Raw genomic sequence first — 24,715 nt, forward strand, 5'->3', positions numbered from 1 at the left:
TAAAAAACAACAACAAATGGATTAAAGCAGCTTTAATTAAAGCCGGTAGAAAAACTTAAAATGAGAGGAGGAGGAAATGATCTTTTCCAGCAGCAGACATAGAGGATTGGAGCCCAAGATCTAGACATCTCAACCCCTTTATTATGTCATGGAAAAAAGTTACCCATTCATTTATAATGAAGCAGATGTACATGACAGTGAAAACAAAAAGTGGAAAAAAGTGGATTACTGACATGCATCTCAGACCTCCATTGGTGTAGCAGGAAAAAAAACCTCAAGACATGAAACATTTGGTTGTTTAAGTCAAATAGACATTATTCTTGAACCGCAAAGCAAGTGAAAGGTGAAAGGTCGGCAGGAAACTGTAAATCCTGCAAGTGGATTTGTTTTTTTTTTAGCTCTTAAATAATGTCCTGAAAAGAAACGCTCAAGTTGAGCGTCCAAAAGTCTTTTTTTAAAGCATCATTCATCATCCCATATTCTTTCATCATGGACAAATTTCATACAGTCTCTAATTAGTCGCATCTCCAAGGCAACATGTGAGAGCCCGAGGAGGAGGTTGGCCTTGAAAATAAAGCAAGACAAAATGATGAGAGAGGAGGAGGAGAGTGAGAGATGGGAGGGAGGCAGCGAGGGGGGTAAAGAGGGAGCTTGTTCCAGTTTTCAGTAATCGCTCATCCAGGAGCCTGTTCCACTCAGGGATTTTTGGATTTTTCAGTCTGGATGCTGTAGCTCGGGGTTGGACTCTCTTTCTCTCACTCTCTCTCTCTCTCTCTCTGACTTCCTTGTCTGTCTGTGTGTGTGTGTGTCTGTGTGTGAGGACGCTGCATGTCTGGCATGCAGACATGGGCCCCTCGTTACGCTCTAGGATTACCGTCTGCCTGCTCATCACCTTGGCTCAGGTGATCGCCGTAACCTGCCAAGAAGATACCAAGAAAGGTGAGTGACAGCCACCCAGATATGTCTGCTCCTCCTGTCCTCTGATTGGTTGTCTTTGTTGATACCTGATATGTTTCAGTTGCTCACAGGTTTGTGCGAAAATGGATCATAAGTTCTAAAAAATGCTTTTAATGACATATTCTTCCACTTCTGTCGGCATCTGTGCTGAAATAGACATCTGTGTCATGCAAAAATATAAACTTTAGAGATACATAGAGTTACATTTGCTCCAACACACATATAGGGCTTTATTTACAATGCTCCAAATGCTGAATATACACCATGTTTCCTCAATGTTTCTTCATTCATTCTTGATTCGCTGTCTTCTAATGATTCACGATTGTGTAACCAATCCCTGTGAAAACATTTACCCCTGTTTTTTTTTTTATGAAAGGGACAGCTGTGTGTGTCTTTCCCATTATGTTCCTGGTCTATGATTTTTGAAAATGTAGGAAGTGGTTTGAGAAGTTGCTCATCTCTTGCAGATTTTTGTGTTTTACTATCTAAGTGAAACTGGGCCACTCTGCCTCCCAGCAAGCGGACCACACTTGTGGTTTTGAGAACTGAAGATTAAAATCACACCCACAAGCCAGACACAACCCGACCAGAAAGGCTTATTATACCTTAATGAGACACCGTTTTGCTGTTCGAGAAGCCACTAAGGGATGATAAAGAGTGTTTCTCGACACAAAATGTCCTGTGACAGCTGCTAACTTTTAAGGGATCAGTTAGAGATGGAGAAAGTGCTAGAAAGCTCCATCCTCTTGGTAGGAAAGTGGCATTGATTTTGAGGGTTAACTGGCCTCACACTGCTGAAACAAAATCTCGAAATCAAGATCTCAAAGATGGAGATGTGGCAAAAAGAAAAATCTAAAATAAAACATCCCAGTGGATGTGATCCTGGGTCAAAAATGTCCTCCCCCCGACAGGCTGCAGTACTGGGCTATTTCAGTGCGAGGTCGAGGCTGAATGATGGGGTTTTGAGTGCCATAGCTATAATGATGTGGCCTTGCAGATGGGATGGACAAATGCAGGCCACTAATTTTGGTCAGACTTTGGGCCAGAGGCAGACAAGACACACCCAGAGTGAGAGGATGGATGGATGGCTATGAAATGTGCCTCACTGAAGCTGAAAAGGGATAATACATGTCCACCTACTGTACATCTGAGATAATTAAGTCCTAACTTATGGTCTTGCCTAACCTGGCTTTACACTACTTAGATTGCTGCTGCTGTAATTACGACCACCTTAAAGCTACTATTCTAATTACAAAAATGTACATAACAAATAAAAGTAAATGCACAGCCATAAACACAGGGGGCTATGTGGCTAAGAACTTCTGGTCAGTGTGATTAATGAAGTAGTTTGACATTTTGGGAAATAAGCTTATTTGCTTTTCTAAGAGTTGAATGTAAAGATTCGTACCACTCTTATGTCTCTATATGAACCTACAGTATATACAGCCAGCAGCTGCTTAGCTTAGCTTAGCTTAGCATAACAACTGGGGGGAAACAGATGAGAGTAAAATTATTCAGCAATTCACAAGAAAGAACGCGGATATTAGAGGAAAGTCTGAAAAATAAGCGCAATGTTTTGTTGCATAAATGCATTTAGAATCATGTTTCAACCACTTGTGGTGTTCCCAGTGAGACCCTGCGTTTGCAGGCCACTGTCTTTCCCCCAGGTGTATAGAAACAGTAACAATTAAGCCTTAATAAGTTGCTGTTATGAAGTAAATTAATACTGTTTCACCTTCATTAAACATCTTCAAGAACTCAGAGATCAAGTGCAGTTCAAGTGTCATTTGTTTCAGAGCCAGGTATGTCAGCTGTTGTTGTTGTTGTTGTTGTTGAACACTGAGATTTATGATACTGGCAGTCAGCTTGTTCAGACCTTGACATGGCCATTTAACATTTTAGTGTGCTGTTCTTCTTGGCTTGGTGGATGTGAATGTTTGATTTTGTTTGACTTCAAATGAGAGGACCCAACATCAGCAGGCTTAAGTTTATTTGTATCTCTCTCCACACATTCTTTCACAGGTTTCAAGGCAAATTTTAAGAGTCAATATTGGATTGAATTGGCTATTCACTGGGAAATGACCTCAGTGTACACCTATGGGCAGTGGTTCCCATACTTTTTAGTTGTGGCCCTTATGATCTTAGTAAGAATATAATGAATGTAAATAAATGTATGTTCCTTCCTAAATAGTTTCATTTAAAAGAGTTGAGGCCTGGAGAGCTGAAAGTATCAAGTATTTTACAAGAAAACTGCTTTTTGTCTCGATGGAAACATAATTAACTAGTGCGTGACTGTCTTAGTTACCTGGTTGCAAAAATTATAAAAAAAATAAGATAAAGAAGATGACAAAAATAGATATTAATCATCTTGTGATTTATCACAGCACCCCTTGAGGAGTCCCAACCCCCAGCTTGGGAACCACTGGCCTAAGGTACAGTTTATGTGAATATGGTTTAATAATAAACCTGAGCTGAGGAGGTTTAGGCGTCTGCAAACCGCAATGTCAGAGACCTGCACGGACAGTTTCCACTTTAAAGGAGGTCCACAGTTAGTCATGATAATTGCTGTCATGCTGTATTTCCGAGCCATAATCACATTTAAATGCCTAAAAAGTACAGTTTTTGACCCTAGGAGATCATCTGAACCTTCTGCAAAGCTTCAATAATAATATACATTATCTGCATTTCTTTCGCAGGATAAAAGTATAGAGACCAAGAGCAATATTCCCAAAACAAGGCAGTTGCAGAAGGCTAGAAAATGCTCTAAAACTTGTAATAAAACCTCTGTGGCCTAAACAACCTGCTGAATAAACCTCCAGCTCATTGATGTTGGACATGCTGCAGCAGGAGGGTTCTCCGGGTGTGGCACCTCTGTGCTCTCCAAATAAAGGCAAGCCACAAGTTCTATACAAGCCCAACGTATAATACAGCCTCTGTGGTTTCCCCTGAAATAACTCCAGCTTTTGAAAACCAGCCTCTCTCACGGGGAGAGGCTCCACCACATAATTAGTACTTAGGACGTCACTAAACTGCCAGGATTCAAATATGCTCACAGAGCTCGTAGCAGGTGGCCATTTTTTTTTTTTTTTTTTTTGCTTTTTTCCCCCATCTTCTTCTTTAGTTTTGCACTTTTTTCCTGATACTTTTCTTTCTTTTTCAGGATTTTGATCCTTGACCAGCAGGGCACACACTGCCAAAAAAGAAAATGCAAAGCAAAAACGTATCTACTTTTGGTTTTACTTGGCTTTAAACCTTATAAAGCAAGAAAGAAATGTGCTAAATCTCAATTCCCCTACTGGACATTTCTTTTTCTCTGTTTGAAAAAAAAGGTGTCAGTATATTAAAACAAGTTGAGAAAATTCTACTTGTTTGTAGAAAAGTCGAGTTTGAGTTTGAGTTTGAGTTTGAGTTTGAGTTTGAGTTCTTTACTGTTTTAGCATTCCAGATAGTCTTTCTTTTCCTTTAAATCAGATGGAATTGATGGCATTTATTGAGTGTCTAAATTTTATGTTTCTTGAAAAACATTCATATTTTCCTTTTTTTATTGATATAATTGCACTCACACACAAAAAGTAACTAAATGAAAGGACACCATAGACCCATTATAGTTACCTCTTGAAAAGAGGTAACTATAATCTTGTGTTCCATAATGTGCGAACATGAAAACTATAGGTATCATCTTGTTTTATGTTTACAGTTGCAGACATTGTTGGTGCAAAGATGATTACATACTTGCATACAGGCACATTCACAGCCAGGAGCTGTCACGTCCAACCACAGTCTAGTCACTGACTGCCTAAGTGCCTTGCTCAAGTGCAGCTCAGTGGCAATTTGCCTGAAAGTGTCTGAGAGGGTGTTTGGGTTTTTCATATATATCAATAAGCTGTCAGCCTTCCCCTGATGTCAGATTTACGTCAAGCATTCACTTCACTACTAAGATGTTTCAAATATGCAAAACAAGATCCCTTCATATAGTGTTTTGGTGCACATAAGAAATAAAAACATATAGGCCTAGTTTTCAGACTGTTGCACATGACTGATACCTTGGTAGATATGCAATTGACTTGTTGCTTGGATACATCAATTTAGTGTTGCCTTCATTTCTATAAAGTTATGTGACTTGTGAGAGGCAGCATAGGCTGACATACCATTATTTTTAAGTCAAGGTCAAGCTCCTAAAGCAGATGGATACTACAATCCCCATAATGCAATAGGAAATTTTCTTGCCTAGTACAAGCCCGTGTCGTCTCGAGATGGTATGATGACATGAGGGTTATTTTCACCCTCCAGAGCCACAGACTGTTTTATAGAACAGTTTAAGTGAAGTGACTCAGATGGGTATAATCTGTTGAATTTCCCTTTAAATTTAGTGGGTCGTAATTATGAGGCTTCATGTCATACAGTTATAGAGTTTATTGGCCTTGAGTGTACTTTATGTCTTTTTCTCTGCATGCAAAATGAATGAATCAATTCATACAACTGATGAACTGCATTGCTTGGTGACGACTGCAACCTATTGGCCAAATGTGGACATTACAGTTTTGGCTACAGGCTACATTAGCTTTTTGTAATATATTTAAGCATGTTTTTAAAGGTTTTTATGTAGAATTCTATAATCTTAAATCAAACAATACCATAAAAGTCTACTTTTTTTTGAGTTATAGCCTTTTTGGTTCACTTTTGCCAACCTATATTCTACTGCTTTGGTTTTATTTGAAGGATACTGGATCTGTCCTTCAAGAAATCTCTTATTTATTTTCACATTTAATATACTCTAATACTAATGTCTCCTACACACAGCGGATGTTTCATGATCTTTGGAGTGCTTTAAAGTGGTGTGTATGCTTCACATGCAAGTCAAGGTCCAGATGTTCACTGCTGCTCTGTTTGACTCAGACAGCTGCACAGAAAATGGAAACGTCTACTCAAACAATCAGATATGGAGCCCAGAGTCGTGTCGAATCTGTGTGTGTTACATGGGGACTGTAGTGTGTGAGGATGAGGTGTGTGAGGAGCTCAGTAACTGCCGCACAGCTGCGACCCCAGAGGGCCAGTGTTGCCCTGTGTGCTCGACTGCAGCACCAACTCACGATACACACACTAAAGCAGGTAAATGGACATTACTGCTGTTGCACTTACATTCCCTCCTACAGGAAACACTGGTTATACTCAACACCTTCAGTTTCCTTTTAGTTGGTGCAATAAGTCATTGTGGGTTTTTTTTCCCAATTCATTTCAATTCAAATAATTGAAATTCATCCCCTAGGAGCAATTTAAAAGCATGACGAGTAGTTCTGACAAGTAAATAAATATACTAAAACACAAACAATGCCATATACCATAATAACAATATTAATAGTGGTGCAAAAGTGTGCACCCAAGAGTAGAGCAGCAACCCAGTTTTATAATAAAAATGATTGTCAAAAGTGTGTGTGTGTGTGTGTGTGAAAAGAAAAAGAAAGTTTTAAAACCTAGGAAAGAAACATAAAAATATACAGTTTTAACTGCACAGGAAACGCACTCAAAACCTGGAGCAGCATAATATCTGTTGCTTTTTAATATTTGTCACTTCAAACTCTTTTGTCCCTGTGAGGATCCTGTAGGAATGATGACTCGGTGTTTTCAGTGTTCTGATTGGTCAGTGTTCAGACTGTTGCGGAAATTAGGACAGCAGCAGGTGCTGTTGTCAACTTTTATAGAATCTTTTCATCTTCGAAGTGTTGGCGGAGACAGTAAGACAAACCATATGATATATGCATTTAGTATTCTGTGTTGTTTATGATACTGTTGGCCAAATTGAAATTGAGTAGAAACCAAGTTCCAAAAAGTTTGGTAAAATGTAGAGCTCCACCCAACGTCGACCTGGTTCTAATTAACTAGAATACCTGAAACACCTGTGAGTTTACAACGAGACGTCTAGATGCAGACTACACGTAATGTTCCTCTGGAGGCTGAACTCTAAATACTAGTGAGTGAAAATATATACTGTCTGTGGTGAAAACACTTGGTTCTTAAGCTTTGTCTGTTGAGGTTAGACAAGATAAGTTTTGCTTTCAGTGAGCTCTGCCTACACGTTGGTAAAACTGAGTCTTTAAACAGGAAACACGGCTGGAGATGGAATCGGTGGGTGTAATCAAACTTCATCCCAGTGGGCCGGTATACCTGCAGTTTAGTGTCCCAAATTCCCCATACAATGTCCTACGTGCAGTTTAGTGTCCCAAATTACCCATACGATGTCCTTTTTAATTAACTATGAACCTCAGGGTACGTACGTCGTACATCGTTTTGAAAAAACCTGGAAAAGTTAAGGAATTTGAAAAATGCAAATTCCAGGCATGGAAAGGTTTTGGAAACAAAGACCCAGAAAGTTTTGGAAAAGTCATGGAATTTCTTTTTAACACCGCATAATAACATTTCATTAATAAATGTATTTTCACGTTTTCTTAACCTCAGCGTTGTATTCGGGGAGCAATATTATGAATCCCACTATGAACCACATAAATTGTCATTAATTTTATAGTTACTGAGGTTACACTTTAACACTGATTTTTATTCTTATTGTATAATGTCGACTGACATTTTCAGGAACGCATAGTCATGGAAATTTGTCGAAAAAGTCATGGAAAAGTATTGGTTAAAATGCGTATGAACCCTGGAACCTGCTACCCTAACCCTACCCCAAACCTTAACCTGTCTCAAATAAGACTCTCATCATTTGGGACACTCAGTTTTTGGAAAATAATTGGTGACACTAAACTGCACGTAAGCCAACCTTTGGTTGGTGACACTGGTTTTCTGTGGTGTTACTTGTGCTGCTTGCTTTCACCACAGGCTCCACAAGTCAAGCTGAGTGAACCAGTTTTCCCCTTACTGTGTTTACAGGCTTTTGAGCAGTTGCAGGCCCACAAGAATGATGATTGTTTTCTCTTGGTTTAAACTTGTGGAGTCTGGATTAGCTCCACTGGAGCAGAAGTTTAGACAAAGCTAAAATAGATAGAATTTCCATATATTTTTAGTGAGGAAAGGGGAGTAGATCTAGTTTGTTGAATGAAAAAGTTTTTCTGGACATTCTGGAAGTTTTGATGCAATATAGCTGAGGACAATTTGCACACATGTGGATTCTGCTGTAGGTCTCATGATTGAAAACCCCATAATGATGCACGCCATCGCTGCCAGCTGAAAGGGAATCGCCCACATTACTGATTGCTCTTCTGTCTCATGAAGTTACCTGCACAGAAAATGGAAAAACCTACTCCCACCATCAGATATGGAGCCCAGAGCCGTGTCTGATCTGTGTGTGCGACACAGGGACTGCGGAGTGTGAGGAAGTGGTGTGTGAGGAGCTCAGTCACTGCCAAACAACCGAGGCCCCAGAGGGCGAGTGTTGCCCTGTGTGCTCCACTGCAGCACCACATCCTCCTCCTAGCACGGACAATGAAACTGGTAATAAATATTTGATATTTGGCAGAGCAGATTTAGATGTGGGTCTGTATGTTCCATAAAATATCAGGTTTTACAAATTCCACCTTGGGGGGTATTTATGTGGATTTGTATGTGGTTAAAAAATAGACTTCTATATCTTCTGGAATGATCACAGTGCAAGATGTGATCAGATGAATGTTTTTACCTCTTTCAAATCCCTCCCCATCACTTGTCAATGTTTTTCTTGTTTGTCAAAACCCAAAAGTCCACCCATTTCGTCATGATTTTTGTGTTTTTTTTCTTCTTTTCATCCCATTATTTTCCTCTCTTACATGTTTTTAATCTGTACTGCTGCGGTGTCACAACAAGCATGACATAGTTAAAAAAAATATGTTATGCACATTTTAAGCCGTCTTTACTGAAATCAGTTACTGAATACCATCTGAATTGTGAAAGTACTTGCTTATCGAGCTGGGAGATATGGAGAAAATCAGATATCACGATATTCTTGACCAAAAACCTCATTATCGATATTGCGAAGATATTGTAGGGTCGACATTTGGTGCTTTCGCAAAATATCTTCACGATGAGATTTTAGATAATCATCAATAATGTGGTCATAAGGCAAATAATAGAACAGCTAGAACAGTCTGGTAAGTTCAGAAAATTAAATCACTTAAATTAAATTACTGTAATGCGGCCTTTTAAACCAGGGAAAGATTAATTTATTTTATTTATTTGTATAGCACATTTCCCATAATGTACTAAAGATCCCTATTTTTTATAAGTGGTATTTATTTCCTGCAAGAAATTAACCTTCTGGAAACTGAACCCTCCCCCCCTTAACAACTAAACCATAAACTAAGCCATATTAAGATGTCAAAGAGCGACCCTGGGTACTGATGTCAGTTGCTGTTCTTTTTCATAAAGATTCCTGTACAGAGGACAGCAAAGTCTACTCCAACGATCAGATATGGAGCCCAGAGCCCTGTCGAGTCTGTATATGTGATATGGGGATGGTGGTTTGTGAGGACATGGTGTGTGAGGATGTAGGTGACTGCGAGACCACTGAGACCCCAGAGGGCGAGTGCTGCCCCGTGTGCTTGGCTGCCGCGCGGCAGCCTTACACTGAAACTGGTAACTGCTGATGCATCATGGATATGTTCTTACAGTGTTTGGGTTGACTTCCCTCAACTTCAGCACGGGACAGGGACAGTCTTCCCCGTCTGTGTCAGGACTGCTGGTGCACTTTGTCATCTCTCCCAGCCTGAAGCCCTCTTCTTCAGGCTCCATCCTCTGCACACAACCTTCACATTATGTTCTTTTTAATGCTACAATATTATGTTTGGAGTTTCCCTTTGACTGTGCTGTCAGTTTGCAAAAGGAATACATTACTTTTTGTCCGATAAGATCACTTCTCAACTTTTGTGCAGCAAAAACATTGGTTGCAATTTACTGCTACACAAAAGGTAGTTGAGAGTAACTTGTGTACCAAATAAGGTGTATTCCTCAGGGAAATTGCTGTCTCCTTCACCATGTCCGATGCCATGGTGTCCATTGCCTTTTTTTATATGCACTTTTGATTAAGTAATCAAAAGCCACATTTATTGGTCTTTGTGCTTATTGTGAGTTGCTTTCTATTTCAGCACCAATTATGGCATTAAGTATTTAAATGAATTGTTTTTTTCTTTGATTCACTGTTTCAAGCCCTTATGTGTTGTATTTAATGTGTGACTTTGGAGACTCCATAACAACCCCTCTACACACTGTAGAAAAATGGTACAATGCTGGTGCAGCCCACTAATCTCAAACAAAAGCTTCTGCTTACGGAGTAATTTGGAGGATGCTAAAATCACAACAAATCTCCACATAGGGGCTTTAAGGACTACTTTGACCTATTTTAGAATAATTTCTGGCATGAAGGTTCAGCATGTTAGAGTATGCCATTAGAATCTATAAGTTAGTATTTAAAGAAAAAGTTAGACATTTTGGGAAATACACTTTTTTTATTTTTTATTTCTTTACCAAGAGTTGGATGACAAGATCAATACCACTCTTAACTTCTGGAAGCCACATTTAGAAGCTCCAGCTGGTTACCTTAGCATAAAGGTAACTTATTTAGCTTATAGGCATGAGCGTGGTAACGATCTTCTCATAACTCTTGGCAAGAAGAACTTTGACTGTTGAATTTCAGGTACATGGTCAACAATTTCTTGCACTAAAGAAAATGAAAACCACCCCTGATATTAACTTTAATTTCTCTGTTTCTGTTTTTATAAAGATTCTTGCACAGAAAATGGAAAAGTCTACGCCCACAATGACATGTGGAACCCGGAGCCGTGTCGGATCTGTGTGTGTGATATGGGAGCCGCTGTGTGTGAAAATGTGGTTTGCGAGGACCTCGGCGACTGTCAAACTGTGACCCCAGAGGGCGAGTGCTGCCCTGTGTGCCTAACTGCAGCTTCCACATCAACTCCCAGTGCAGACCCTATAACAGGTAAATTATATTTATAATCATATTATTGAGGGAGTAGTACGTGCTTCTTTTAAAACATCTGTCCTCATTTGCAGCTGCAGATGAGAAGAAAGGGGATAGCTGCACGGTGGATGGGGAGGTCTACCAGCACAACGACATCTGGAAACCTGAGCCTTGTCGCATGTGCGTTTGTGACAATGGTGTCGCCATCTGTGACGAGGTGCAGTGTGAACTGCTGTCAAACTGCGAGAAGGTCGCCACACCCGAGGGGGAGTGCTGCCCCGTGTGTGACAGCTTCGCCAGCGCAAGCAGGAGGATAGGTGAGACGAAGTTGGACGTTATCCAAGTTATTTATTGTGTAGTCCTTTTTTTTAAGAGCCACTAGGCTGAAAAGCAGTCATGTCACAGTGTACTGACACAACTCGGAGTACACTTTCACATTACCGCAGCAAGATTTTCAGGGGGAGTTATGACAATTATCATTTTAATCATTAGTTAAACAACTATCTTTCACGCTAAATGAGAAATGCAGTAATTTATTTATTTCAGGGACAAGGCACACTAATAATACATATAAGTAAAATGTGCCAGAATTAGCCTGGAGGCTATTTTACATCCGCTGTCTGTGGACTGGTGTTAAGAGATCACCCTAAAATGAGCTAAAACGAGTTGAGAGCCATAGAAGGCTACTAAATAATCATTTAGGATTAGGTGTGTATATCACTGTACAGATTAAGTATGAATGTAACTAACTTATCTTTCTTGTGTTTTCCCCAAGAAATTATGGGCTACAAGGTAAGTCATGATTCATTCTGACATGGATTAATAATTAAAAAGAGTTAACCAATGGTTGTTCTTAATATAAAACAAATTGTTAATGTTTTCTTTACAGGGACAGAAAGGTGAACCGGGTGATATCCCATATGTAAGTAATTGCATGCAATAATAAAAAAATAAAAACCTATCTTTCAATTAATACATTTTGTTATGTATTATGTATTTTGTCTACAAGGTCTTAAAGCTGTTTTGTTTTCTCAGGTTGTGGGGCTCCCTGGAGTTCCGTGGGTTTTTCTTGCTTTTACCCTCTTCATTGTTTTTATGTTTACTCTGAGAGTTGTCAATGTGTATAATTTGATAATATATATAATAAATGGGGTTAAAGAATGAATAGGAATAGCTGGCAGAAGGCTCTCAGGAATGATCTCCCTTATAATAATCTCTATGCACTCATTTTGACACTAGAGGGCACTAAAGAATGTCATAATGGTCATTATAATTGGAAAACACCTGGTTCATGTTTGAGTGCAATAGCTGCAGTATTGTTTGCCGACCATTGTTTTTAGAAAAGCGAAATAAATAAAAATATAAATGCAATATTCTGTGCAAAGAAATATTTGAATAATCATAGTTTATCATGACTGTATTTATTCTAACAGCACTCTGAAGATGATGGGTTGTGTGGTTGTATACAGTAAATCTAATAATAAAATATATCTCTCATACTTGTGTTTCTGGTTCAGGGTCCTCCAGGAGCTCAGGGATCCACTGGACAAAGAGGCTTTAAAGGAGGCGGGTCAGTATTTTTACATCTAATCTGCCAGTGGGACCAACCATCTCCATTTGCACGGTTCATTCTGCAAGTTTTCTTAAAAAAGAAGATCCATCCATCCATCTTCGTCCGCTTATCCGTGTCGGGTCGCGGGGGAGCAGCTCCAGCAGGGGACCCCAAACTTCCCTTTCCCGAGCAACATTAACCAGCTCCGACTGGGGGATCCCGAGGCGTTAGGCCAGGTAGATCACCCTAAAATGAGCTAAAACGAGTTGAGAGCCATAGAAGGCTACTAAATAATCATTTAGGATTAGGTGTGTATATCACTGTACAGATTAAGTATGAATGTAACTAACTTATCTTTCTTGTGTTTTCCCCAAGAAATTATGGGCTACAAGGTAAGTCATGATTCATTCTGACATGGATTAATAATTAAAAAGAGTTAACCAATGGTTGTTCTTAATATAAAACAAATTGTTAATGTTTTCTTTACAGGGACAGAAAGGTGAACCGGGTGATATCCCATATGTAAGTAATTGCATGCAATAATAAAAAAATAAAAACCTATCTTTCAATTAATACATTTTGTTATGTATTATGTATTTTGTCTACAAGGTCTTAAAGCTGTTTTGTTTGTACTCTCAGGTTGTGGGGCTCCCTGGACCTACAGGCCCCCCGGTGGGTTTTTCTTGCTTTTACCCTCTTCATTGTTTTTATGTTTACTCTGAGAGTTGTCAATGTGTATAATTTGATAATATATATAATAAATGGGGTTAAAGAATGAATAGGAATAGCTGGCAGAAGGCTCTCAGGAATGATCTCCCTTATAATAATCTCTATGCACTCATTTTGACACTAGAGGGCACTAAAGAATGTCATAATGGTCATTATAATTGGAAAACACCTGGTTCATGTTTGAGTGCAATAGCTGCAGTATTGTTTGCCGACCTGTTTTTAGAAAAGCGAAATAAATAAAAATATAAATGCAATATTCTGTGCAAAGATTGATGGGCCTATATTTGGAATAATCATAGTTTATCATGACTGTAACGTAGCACACTTCTAACAGCACTCTGAAGATGATGGGTTGTGTGGTTGTATACAGTAAATCTCATGTGTAAAATATGTATCTCTCATACTTGTGTTTCTGGTTCAGGGTCCTCCAGGAGCTCAGGGATCCACTGGACAAAGAGGCTTTAAAGGCAGACGGGTCAGTATTTTCTACAAGCTAATCTGCCAGTGGAAACGGCCAACCATCTCCATTTGCACGGTTCATTCTGCAAGTTTTCTTAAAAAAAAGAAGATCCGTATGCAAATTAACTGTACACGTTCTTTACTGTCCAACAGTCAAGTGTTAACGGATGAAAGAAGGGAATCCTGCCAATATGGCTGCCAGAGATCTGATTCTTAATTAATGTACTAACATGTTGCCTGTCATTGATGATATTGCCCCATACCCCCTGCAGGGATACGCAGGGCCTCCAGGATTTGACGGCGAGCCCGGTGTGCCAGGAAATCCAGGAGAGCCAGGAGCCCCAGGCCATCCCTCCCACCCTGGGGTGAGTTTAGCTTGGAGTCGATGACCAAATTTGCATGGTTCATAGAAAAGAAAAAGCACTCCTCTACAGCGCTTTGAACATTTATCCTAAATTAATTTTATTTCCAAAAGGGCAACCTGGTGTCCCAGATGGCTTCAGGTTTCGGTGAGAAGTCTAGTCTGGCTGGGATGGTATCAGGAACAAGGGTGAGTGCTGCACACACAACATATATGCAGAGTTTGGAAGTATGCTATAATGAACGATTTTAAAGCACGCTCTATGAAATGTTATTTCAGGGTGAAACGGGACCAAGAGGACCTCCAGGCTCGCCTGGAAGTCAAGTAAGTTTTGGCTTCCTAGCAAATATTTAAAGGCTTAATTTTGATTTGATTTTCACCTTCTGTCATCAGACTTGATGTAGGAACAATGTACATCTCCATGTATCATAAGTGGCTATCATTAATCTCCTGTTCAGGGTCCACCTGGAGTTCAGGGAACCCCAGGAGAGGGTGGAGATCCAGGACCAATGGTAGGAACATTTCTGCTTCTCCATATTTTTTGTTATATCTAATGCTCATATATCAACATCAAGCGCCATTGGAAACGTGTTTCTAAACCTGCAATGTTAGAATAACATTTGAGTGAGTTAAATTTTGTTAAAGTGAAGTGAGGTTTCCTTGTGTTGGTCCCCAGGGTGAGCCGGGTCATCGAGGACAAGATGGGCCTCCGGGAAAAACTGGTCCTGATGTGAGTTGAGCATATATGCGTCCTAATGAAAATGCAGATTATACTTTTCATATTCTCAGTAATTGTATATCAGTAATGATCCGTTTTAAAGAGCCATCTCACTTCTCCTGCTCAGGGCGAACCTGGACCTGACGGTGCTACAGGAGAACCGGGATTTCCAGGATCAGTGGTAACCAATCGTCTCCCAGCATTCATACCAACATTGCATGAATTATAATATCAATAATCATAACCAAGTAGCACACTCAAGCCCTGGACTTCACATCTGCCCATTGCACATACTATATATTCTTTGCAAAATATGCACTCAACCCATTCAGCCTTTTTTCTCACGCAACAGTTACTTTGTATGTATATATTTGTTTTTCTGTATTTTATTGTTTATTTCATATTATTGTTTAATATGCTTGTTGGTTTGTTCATGTATGTGCCAAGGAAAATTCCATATAAGTGTACTTATTGTGGCAATAAAACCTTTTCTGGTTGATTTTCTGAGGAAACAGAGGGGGTGTAGTTAAATCTGTGGACACTGTATTTGTAATATAATCTATAAACGTATGAACAGTCACCACTTATTATGACCTATAGACATGTTTCTCACCCAGTGTGTTTTTGTTTGTTTCAATTCAGGGTTCAAGAGGGTTCCCAGGACTTCCAGGTCACCCAGGACTGAAAGGCCACAAGGTAAGTCACATTGTTGCCTAGCAATGCATGCTCCCTGGTCAAAAGTGGTGCAAGTCCTCACGTTTCCAGACCTATGTTTCATGCTTTTATGTAAGACTCATCACAAACGTATATGTTTTTGTATTTAAATCTCCCCAACAGGGAATTGCCGGTCTTCTTGGGCCAAAAGGCGAGCCTGGATCTGCTGGAGCCAAGGTGTATATTTGTCATCTAATGTTGTGGTTCTCAAAGTGGACGATTCTTTGTATTATTAATATATTAAGATTATTATAAAGAGTTGTGTGTGAATGTGAAAAATGCTAAGAATCGAAAATGGTTTCACATAATGACCTTTTCCTTATGTCAAATGGAAGCTTTTATCCGCTGTTTCTTTCTTTTTCTTTCTTTAAACTGCACATTTCCAACCTGCGTTGTTTGTGGCTTTGCATTCTGCAGGGTAAATCTGGCACTCCGGGTGCAATGGGTGCTCCAGGCCCACAGGTAGGCAAGACCTACATCACAACTGATCACCACAGCATGTCATACAGATGTCATTCATACAGATGCTGAGCTAGTGTTCCGTTTCAGGGACCAGCGGGCATGCAGGGAGAAAGAGGCCGAGCCGGACCAACCGGTCCTGTGGTAAGAAAAGCAAAACCTCTTTATTCATTTTGGAAAAAAGTGCAAAAATTATGTTGCAGGATTAAAACATTTTCTTTCTCTTGTAGGGTAAACGGGGTGCAGCCGGCCATGTGGGCAAACCCGGTCCTCTGGTAAGGACTTCCCTCTACTGTAGAAATGTACTTAGATCATTTGGCCGCCTGCTCTACCAACTGAGCTAAACCGGTCACTAGTTTTGAATATTTAAAGAAAGTTCCTTTCACTACAGGGTCCAATGGGAATCCCCGGTGTTGCAGGATTTCCCGGGAACCCAGGAATGAAGGTGAGATTATTGACAATGTTGTAGAACTGTAGACTATAAATTAAATGCTTGGAGATGTTTTCTGTAACATGAACCCATTTTTAGCTTATTTATCTTACGAAGAAATCTTGAATTCTCTTGAAATTTCAGATCCTGGCAGAACTGCCAAACCAATACTGTGACGGTTGCAAAACATAAACACACATTGACCCTTACTTCAGTTCATTACACCCCACGATATACTGCAGGGCTGATGGATGAAAGCCGGAACAGATAACTGTGTTAATGATAAAGCAACATGTTGAGGATCAGTAGTAGAAGAAAGCATGCCAAAATCTGAGCCCCTAAATTTTAATAAAAGACCTTTTAAAAAAAGTCCTGAATCTGAGCTCTGGTGCAGGGAGAAGCAGGGCCGGCGGGGGTCCGAGGAAGTCCAGGACAGCAGGGACCCAGAGGAGACGCCGGTCACGTAGGCCCCCCTGGGCCACAGGGGCAGCAGGTGTGTTACAATCTCATCACTCTTGTCTTTTGTTGCAGTTTCTTTCAAATTTGTGAAAGTGAGCACATCCTGCTGGACTGTATTAGGCTTTAGACTATTAATGATGATTTCATATTTTGTTTTTAACAGGGTGCCTCAGGACCTGATGGAGCTCAAGGTAGTCGCGGCCAAGCAGTAAGTAGAACTATGTTGTGAAAGTGGCTATATGTTTATTTGTTTATTTAAAAGGATCCCCATTAGCTGCCGCCGAGACGACAGCTAGTCTTCCTGGGGTCCAAACAATACATACAAAACGTGTATGTGATTAATTACAATCACAATTACTCACAAAAATATCATATATTAATACACATAAAAGAACAAGAAAAAATAACAATACAAAAAGTGCTGATTAGAATAATAGTAAAATAATACAAAACAACATAGCACATGATACAACCACTCTCAGCCAATCCAGACGATATTATGATGTTGAAAACAAATACAGTCTTAGTCTTTTTTTAAAACCAGTTTTTCCCTTGATTTCCCGAACCCCAACTGGAAGATTGTTCCAAAACACAATTGACCTATAAAACACGGTCCTCTTCATAGAGTCAGATTTAGGTAGGGGTAAAGAAATCTGTCGACTATTCGCCCTTCTTGTGTAATGTGAATGCATATCTGAATAGTAAATTATATTGTCATAAAGAAATTTTGGAATCAGAGTGTTAATAATTCTATGAAAATATCCTAACATATTAGCAGATAGTCTGTGCTTGACCACCAGCCAAGCAAGACGTTCATGCATCTCTGCAACACTAGTTCTCGAAGAACAACCAAGGACCAGTCTTGCAGCCTTATTTTGAGCCACTTGTAATTTTTTTAAATGACTGCATGATGCAGCAGACCATACAACAGAACAGTAATCCAAAACCAATGTACAAACAACACGACTAAACAACCGTGAATTTAAAAATTGTGCACATTTACGCATTACTGCAACAGCTCTGCCCATTTTAGCAACAACTTTGTTGATGTGATCAGACCATGACAATGTAGAATCAAAGATATGTAACTCAGTTTGTGTTGATTCTAGCGGTGGTAGTGTTTTTACCACTCCTGCTGTCAGAAAGCTCTTTTCTTTACGGTGCTGTATGGCCCACTGTAGATAACAGAGTTAGCGTTACGGGCAGGTCATGTAGTTGCGATGAATATTTTGCTCAGACAGAAAATCCTTCATTTACAATAAGAGAATACGTTACAGATGCATCGTTGCATTTCAAGTTTTGCATATGGTAACTTACTTAACTTACTACTTTGGATGTCTCGTAAATCATGTTGTGACTTTGTGGGAAAAATCTGACCTGGGCAAAGGCATTAATAAAAACTAAATACAAATAGCGTTCTCTTCACTTATAGTTTTGTTTGCTGTTACAGGTCATTTATGATCATCAGATTAAAAATCACAATGTTTCAGAAACATTCAAAAGTTACATATAGTACCTTTCTTTTAATGAATGTTTTTATGAAATGTATATCTTCTCCCCAGGGTCTAGCAGGTGTCCAGGGTCCAGCAGGGCAGTTGGGGCCACCCGGCCCCCCCGGCCCCCAGGGAATGACAGGAGCACCAGGACCTAAGGGCCAATTGGTACCTTTCTAGCCCTGTAGTAGGACTCTGTCTCCATTTCCATCTCTGTTTGTAGTCTGATGCACCGGGAGCTCTAATGTTTTGATCCTCTTTTACAGGGCGAAGCTGGATTGCCTGGATTCAAAGGAGAAGCTGGAATTAAGGGAGAAAGAGTAAGTCCCTTTACCACCCTAAAAACAAAGACCATGAACATTGATTGGAGGAGACTGACTGACTATTGGTTGCTGGGTTAGGGTGACCATGGTGCTCCGGGTCCGTTGGGCCCGATGGGAGAGGACGGGAAGCGTGGCCCCCGAGGTGATGCTGGATCCATCGGGCCTCCAGGATCTCCAGGGGAATCAGTGAGTCAACTTTGACTTCTTCTTTTCCATCCTTTTTAGCAGAGAGTAAGTTTCATGATCTTACTTCCGGCCTGAAACTCCAACCTGGAAACATTTGTTTGTTTGTTGTAGGGCGCTCCAGGAAACCGAGGTTTCCCCGGTGCAGATGGATTACCAGGCCAAAAGGTGAGTTGACTTCCCATCAAAATGCATACAATGGCAGAATTGAACCTCTATTGTTAATTGTGATTATTCTCAACCGTGCCATTGGTTCCATCAGGGAGCCCAAGGGGAAAGAGGACTGCCCGGGTCGGCCGGCGCCAAAGGTTTAGATGGAGATCCAGGACGTAGTGGGGAGCCAGGTTTAACAGGAGCTCGGGTAAAGCAGACATATCCAATGTTGTCATTCATTGTCAGTTTTGGCAGTAATAAACTTCCCGTGTTGTAGACGGGCAGTTTGAGCAACTTGACACCAGCAGAAAGTCTTTGAGTCGTCGAGTGGTTTAATTTTTCACCTTGATACAGTGATGTAGAAGTGTACTCCTGGGTGCGTCAGTACGCCATGATGTCACTGTTGGGCGTGGTCCTGCCAAAACTGTGAGACGCTGCTTTTCAGCCCGGTGTTAAGACACTCACAAAACAACTCTTCTTTAAATTACGTCTAGTTTTTGGTAAATTCTCACATGGTTTTCAATCCCCTCCCTCCTGGGTGAATGTTGGCTGAGTAGGAACATACAGCACTTTGTTTATTTCAAGCTTCACGTGACAAATCCTGACCGATAGCTGACCAAACAGGCCTTACACCACATCAAATCTACATTAAATAAAACAAGACAAATATCAGGAATACTGTTCCATGTTAAATTACTATACAATATTTATTGAATATTACCTTTTCAGAATAAGGTGCGGCTTCAGAGACGGATATCTAATGTTGTTCTGTAACCGTCTCATTCCCAGGGTCTGACGGGACTGATTGGCGCCCAGGGATCAGAGGGAAAGCAGGGACCAATGGTACGCCAAACTTTTTTCCTTTACGTTTCACCGCATACCAAAACAATGAAATAGGAATGAATTCCTTCCATGTGCGTGTATTAAAATTTGCTTCGGTCTCTCCAGGGCTCAGCAGGAGACGATGGCAAGCCAGGCCCAGCTGGTTCTACTGGAAACCGAGGTTCAGCCGGACCCATGGGTCTGCCGGGCCCTAAAGGCTTCGCTGTCAGTATATGTTTTATGTACTGTAACATAAATAAATGGAAAGATACTGTGCAGCATCAGATGATGACTTCTGTGGTTTCTGGTTTTTAGGGTGATGCTGGGAAGATCGGAGAAGCTGGCAGCTCAGGGCCTCCAGGTCAAAGGGCAAGTTGTTTTCACTATTTATATACAATCAAATTCATACTAGAGATGTTCCAATAACAAAGTATGAGAAAAGCCTCTGATGCTGCCTGAAATACTGGTATCGGAAAGAACTGGAGTTTATGCATCGATCCGATACCACCTAATTTAGTCCCAAAGAAAATCTACTTTAAAGTAGTTTATTTATGTTCTTTTTCTGTTATGACTGACTGACAAACTGGATAATACAAGAAAGTTCTACGGCGTTCATCGTTGTTTGTTCATGTTTCACAAAGAGTTTAACAACAATGATATAAATCATATTGCATCCGTACAGGGATAGTAGTATACAGCTGTTACAACATAATCAAATATATGAGCCACTGGTATCGGATCGGTACTCTGTATCGGCCGATACACAAGTTCAGATATGGGAAATCGCTATCGGGAAGGAAAAATGGTATCTGAGCATCTCTACTTCATACTAAATCCTACAATCATCAAATGTCCTGATAGGTGCTGTTTGTGTCTTCTAGGGGGTGAATGGGAAAGACGGAGAGGAAGGCGCTGCTGGCGTAGCCGGTCCAGCGGTAAGAATCTATCGTCAGTGATCTGATAAGACGATCACGATCAACAGGTTTTTACCTTCGGTTTTCTTTTCTCCAGGGTCCTGCAGGAAAGAGAGGAGAGCAGGGACCACAGGGGCTGCATGGTTTCCAGGTACATCTCATAATTATAAACATTATTTTATTTCAGCATATAGATGCATATGTAATTCTTATTAGCATTAAATAAAAAAAATTTTTTAGGGTTTGCCCGGAACGCCCGGACCACCTGGAGAGTCAGGAAAACCAGGGGCTGAGGTACGACATTTCTGTTGAGATTACACTTGAATTAGTTTTGATTAGCTGTCAAATTCTATATCGAACAATAATGTGTCATCAGGATACTCAGCAGTTCCTTTCAGCATATTACATTAAGCATACTGTGTTTTTCCCAGGGGCTTGCTGGAGAGGCAGGTGCAGCTGGAGCTACAGGTCCGAGGGTAAGTCCATTACCATTCTCACTTGGGCTGCACAACATATCGGGTTTTATCAACTGGTGCAATAAACACATCGCGAAAAGCTGCAACATATTGGGAAAGACACTCATTAGACATTTTGTGTGAGTTGAAAGTAAATCTCAGTAGGAAACTACACGTCATAATGTTTAATTCATTCATTCTTTTTTTAGTGGTGCCTTTTTATATCCAATTCAATGTTCACTTTGTTAAATAAAATGTTGGAAATTATTTCCTTTCTTTTGTTTTAAATTCAACAAGCAATTTGTTATTAGCAGAATAGCGAAAGCAGCGGAAATGCAGAACTGGGTACACTCTGATATCTGTTTATTAGTTACAAGGAACATTGTTATCGCAATATTCAACGTTATTTAGTGCAATAAGGAATTGGTGCATGACTTTATTGCACGGATTCCCATCGTTTGTTTTTTATTCCTGCCCCTTTTTAAAACCATTTAAAGCTTTAGTGTGTAACTTTTTGATATTAATGAACGTCTGTTACATTCAAGCCGTTGCCAAATGAGTTGCTAGAAAGCTAATTAAGAATATCAGCTCCACACAACTCTCCATGGATTTTCTCAGTGTGAAGATTGTGTCGTCTGGCGACTTTCCCGCGCAGAAACTCGAGTGAAGATGACCTTCTATCATGTGGACGCTGCGACAGTGTTGTTGTCATTACTTAAAATTCCTCAAGGGGGAGACAGAACTATGCACTATAGCTTTAATATAACTGTTTTCGTATTTGTATTAGCTTTCTTGTATTATTCTGCTTATTGTATTTTTTGTGTAATGAAGTAAGCTTTTCATTGCGCGGTGTAAGTTGTCTTTACTGTGCATGTGACAATAAGCCTCTTGAATCGTGGTTGTCCTTGCAGGGAGAACGAGGCGCTCCAGGAGAGAGGGGTGAAATCGGGCCCAATGGGCTGCAGGGACCCAAAGGTAGTCCAGGTGGACCAGGACCAGATGGGCCCAAGGTATTGGAACCATACCAACCCTGACTCTTCAAGATTTAATATTTAAACAGTTGTAAATCCTGTTTACAATAAAACGTATCTGTGATACTTTCCCCCCCGTACATTTTAGGGTAGCATTGGTCCAAAGGGCGCTGCCGGAGAACCCGGTGGTCCAGGACTCCAGGGGATGCCAGGAGAGAGAGGCTTATCAGGACCTTCAGGCCCGAAAGGAGATGCAGTAAGTTAAAGATTTCTCCGCTGACATGACCATGAGTAGAGCAACATATCTGCTACTCATGTCCCAATTTCTCTGTCCTCATGTGTTTGATGCATCAAGTCTGAGCCAGGTCTTTGGGGGCTTGTCAAAAGTAATTCTGGGAAATGTAGGAAAGAGAGGAAGAGTTTCTTGTGTGTTGAACCTGAGGCACTGATAAGGTTGATTTCTCCTAACAGGGCTCTGTTGGAGAGAGCGGAGCCGAGGGGAAAGTTGGAACTGACGGAGCACGGGTGAGTCGTCAGGACACAGATTATGCTGCAGAAGAAGAAATGTTTCCCCTGACGGCACTAAGACTAAAAACATTCACATACAATTGAGTTTTCTTTTGTGTAATAATACATTTATTTTTTATTTATATAGCACTTTACATGGTACTTAAAGACACTTTACAGTAAAACCTGCACATTAAAAACATGATGCAATAAAACGCATAAAACAAGCATATTGAAAGCTAACGGGATATTATTAGAGACTGTTGTAGGTGGAAGGATAATCTGAAGAGGTGTTTTGAATGTGTCCAGTATCAGTTGATATTAATTTGTGTAATGAGTCATATTCTAATATACGTTTTTCTTTTTATTCAAAGGGTCTTCCTGGTTCTGTTGGACCTGTCGGTCCCAGTGGACCCAACGGAGAGAAGGTGAAAAAACAAACCACAAAATCACTAAAAATGTCAACTAAATATTTGACCGAAATTGAGAAAAAGAACAGTGTATGTGTCGGAGCTAAAGGAGTCCACTTTTGTATTAAAAGTTGAATGAGCGCTGGATGCGTGGTAGGACCATGACTCTGAAGCTCTTTAAAACCTTCAATCTGTAAAATGACTTTGTTCAATCCAGGTTTGAATAAAAGATGCATGTGAGGAACTTTTTGCCATGTTTTAGTAAAGTATTGTTTACATTTTACTGAATTTATTTGCTCCTTTATTTCAGGGAGAAACAGGCCCACAAGGACCTGCAGGACGCCGAGGCACAAGAGGAATCCCGGTCAGTGGAACATTTTATTTTACAATTAAATTGGAAAGGAATGTGGTTTTCTTTGATTGGCTGTACATCCATTTTCTTCTTGATAAAGTGTGTGTGTGTGTGTGTGTGTGTGTGTGCGTGTGTGTGTGTGTGTGTGACGATATGAACAGGGTTCTTCTGGTGAGCCCGGTCCAACCGGTGCTGTCGGCTTCCCTGGGACTTCTGTAAGTGGCCGCTAAAGACAGGGCAGTCATGTCCAAAATATAGCCATGAATAAACCAATAAAAGGCTTAATTACCTTCCCGTTTGGGTCCCAGGGTCCTGATGGTCAGCCTGGGGTTAAAGGCGAAACGGGCGAGCCCGGACTGAAGGGAGAGGGAGGGTTACCTGGACCCCAGGGGATGGCTGGGAAAGCTGGAGGACCGGTAAACGCACTGTCAAAAACATGTCAAACGAGTCAGTTGATTACATTGGATCCGCCCCCTTCCATTGCTGTGTGTGTGTGTGTGTGTGTGTGTGTGTGTGTGTGTGTGTGTGTGTGTGTGTGTGTGTGTGTGTGTGTGTGTGTGTGTGTGTGTGTGTGTGTGTGTGTGTGTGTGTGTGTGTGTGTGTGTGTGTGTGTGTGTGTGTGTGTGTGTGTGTGTGTGTGTTTCTAGGGACCAGTTGGTGTGACTGGACTGAAAGGTGCTAGAGGAACACAAGGTGTGACGGTGAGTTGGACTCCATATTTTAACATGTGCCGTTTCTTAGTTCATGACTTTGGTGTGTCAACGGTATTTGTTATTATCATCAAACTAGGTCTTATGTTTGTCCCCCCTGTCCATCAAAGCCCTAAATGGCAAGCCAGCCTAAACCCTGAAATGCTGCTTTTATCTTAAACACACAATTGTCCTTTTTTCTTTTCATTTACCAGGATTTTATGTTGATAAGGCAGCTTACCCTTACTGCACATATCCTGACGACTGTTAGGTGTTGTACAACGGGCAGCGTGCTGTTCTGTTGGCTAGTGGCAGTCTCTGCATGCAACATGGTCATGTCCATGCAGAGTGATGCAACAGTCTGTCTTTGTACTCTATTTATCTATGTATGTATGCAATATGTTGTGTTGAATTCTTTAAACGGCACATACTGTTTGTTTGTCCAAGACAAATTTCCTTGGGGACAAAAACAAATCTGTATCTATCTCACTAGAAGTGTTTCCTTCCCATAGGGCTCTGCTGGTTTCCCTGGGTTGCCTGGAGGAGTTGGACCAGTTGGCTCTGTTGTGAGTTAATTGGTTCTAAAAGTTCACCAATCTGCATGATATTAATGAGACTCTTCCCAGTGTGTCAGTCTCATACCTGCACTGGGTTCATTAAGTCACATTTTGTATTTTCAAAGTTTGGATTGAGGGAAGAACGTG

At 40.6% G+C, this 24,715-nt stretch overlaps 1 protein-coding gene across 7 annotated transcripts in view; it reads left to right on the forward strand.

Moving 5' to 3' along the window:
- Positions 1–713: 713 nt before the first annotated feature.
- The window catches only part of col5a2b (collagen, type V, alpha 2b), a 29,229-nt gene continuing 5,227 nt past the window's right edge, over positions 714–24,715 (forward strand). Inside the window, exons 1-43 of one of the 7 annotated variants that reach the window (XM_028571981.1) lie at positions 6,607–6,925; positions 8,088–8,400; positions 10,661–10,876; positions 10,951–11,175; positions 11,634–11,650; positions 11,748–11,780; positions 13,050–13,082; positions 13,561–13,614; positions 13,871–13,963; positions 14,074–14,148; positions 14,239–14,283; positions 14,418–14,471; positions 14,636–14,689; positions 14,805–14,858; positions 15,320–15,373; positions 15,515–15,568; positions 15,809–15,853; positions 15,941–15,994; positions 16,081–16,125; positions 16,242–16,295; positions 16,675–16,773; positions 16,903–16,947; positions 18,302–18,400; positions 18,499–18,552; positions 18,634–18,741; positions 18,853–18,906; positions 19,001–19,099; positions 19,681–19,734; positions 19,840–19,938; positions 20,029–20,082; positions 20,595–20,648; positions 20,725–20,778; positions 20,868–20,921; positions 21,059–21,103; positions 21,994–22,092; positions 22,202–22,309; positions 22,525–22,578; positions 22,935–22,988; positions 23,281–23,334; positions 23,484–23,537; positions 23,631–23,738; positions 23,970–24,023; positions 24,524–24,577. In XM_028571981.1, the coding sequence (XP_028427782.1) occupies positions 10,702–10,876; positions 10,951–11,175; positions 11,634–11,650; positions 11,748–11,780; positions 13,050–13,082; positions 13,561–13,614; positions 13,871–13,963; positions 14,074–14,148; positions 14,239–14,283; positions 14,418–14,471; positions 14,636–14,689; positions 14,805–14,858; positions 15,320–15,373; positions 15,515–15,568; positions 15,809–15,853; positions 15,941–15,994; positions 16,081–16,125; positions 16,242–16,295; positions 16,675–16,773; positions 16,903–16,947; positions 18,302–18,400; positions 18,499–18,552; positions 18,634–18,741; positions 18,853–18,906; positions 19,001–19,099; positions 19,681–19,734; positions 19,840–19,938; positions 20,029–20,082; positions 20,595–20,648; positions 20,725–20,778; positions 20,868–20,921; positions 21,059–21,103; positions 21,994–22,092; positions 22,202–22,309; positions 22,525–22,578; positions 22,935–22,988; positions 23,281–23,334; positions 23,484–23,537; positions 23,631–23,738; positions 23,970–24,023; positions 24,524–24,577 (2,829 nt within the window). In that variant the 5' untranslated portion in view covers positions 6,607–6,925; positions 8,088–8,400; positions 10,661–10,701. Of the gene's footprint in view, positions 940–6,606; positions 6,926–8,087; positions 8,401–10,660; positions 10,877–10,950; positions 11,176–11,633; positions 11,651–11,747; positions 11,781–12,789; positions 12,803–12,899; positions 12,933–13,049; positions 13,083–13,560; positions 13,615–13,870; positions 13,964–14,073; positions 14,149–14,238; positions 14,284–14,417; positions 14,472–14,635; positions 14,690–14,804; positions 14,859–15,319; positions 15,374–15,514; positions 15,569–15,808; positions 15,854–15,940; positions 15,995–16,080; positions 16,126–16,241; positions 16,296–16,674; positions 16,774–16,902; positions 16,948–18,301; positions 18,401–18,498; positions 18,553–18,633; positions 18,742–18,852; positions 18,907–19,000; positions 19,100–19,680; positions 19,735–19,839; positions 19,939–20,028; positions 20,083–20,594; positions 20,649–20,724; positions 20,779–20,867; positions 20,922–21,058; positions 21,104–21,993; positions 22,093–22,201; positions 22,310–22,524; positions 22,579–22,934; positions 22,989–23,280; positions 23,335–23,483; positions 23,538–23,630; positions 23,739–23,969; positions 24,024–24,523; positions 24,578–24,715 lie in introns of those variants that run through there. The other 6 variants (XM_028571982.1, XM_028571984.1, XM_028571983.1 and 3 more) reach the window with 6 other exon arrangements.

This window comes from Perca flavescens, chromosome 24, assembly GCF_004354835.1.
Source record: "Perca flavescens isolate YP-PL-M2 chromosome 24, PFLA_1.0, whole genome shotgun sequence".
Taxonomy (NCBI): domain Eukaryota; kingdom Metazoa; phylum Chordata; class Actinopteri; order Perciformes; family Percidae; genus Perca; species Perca flavescens.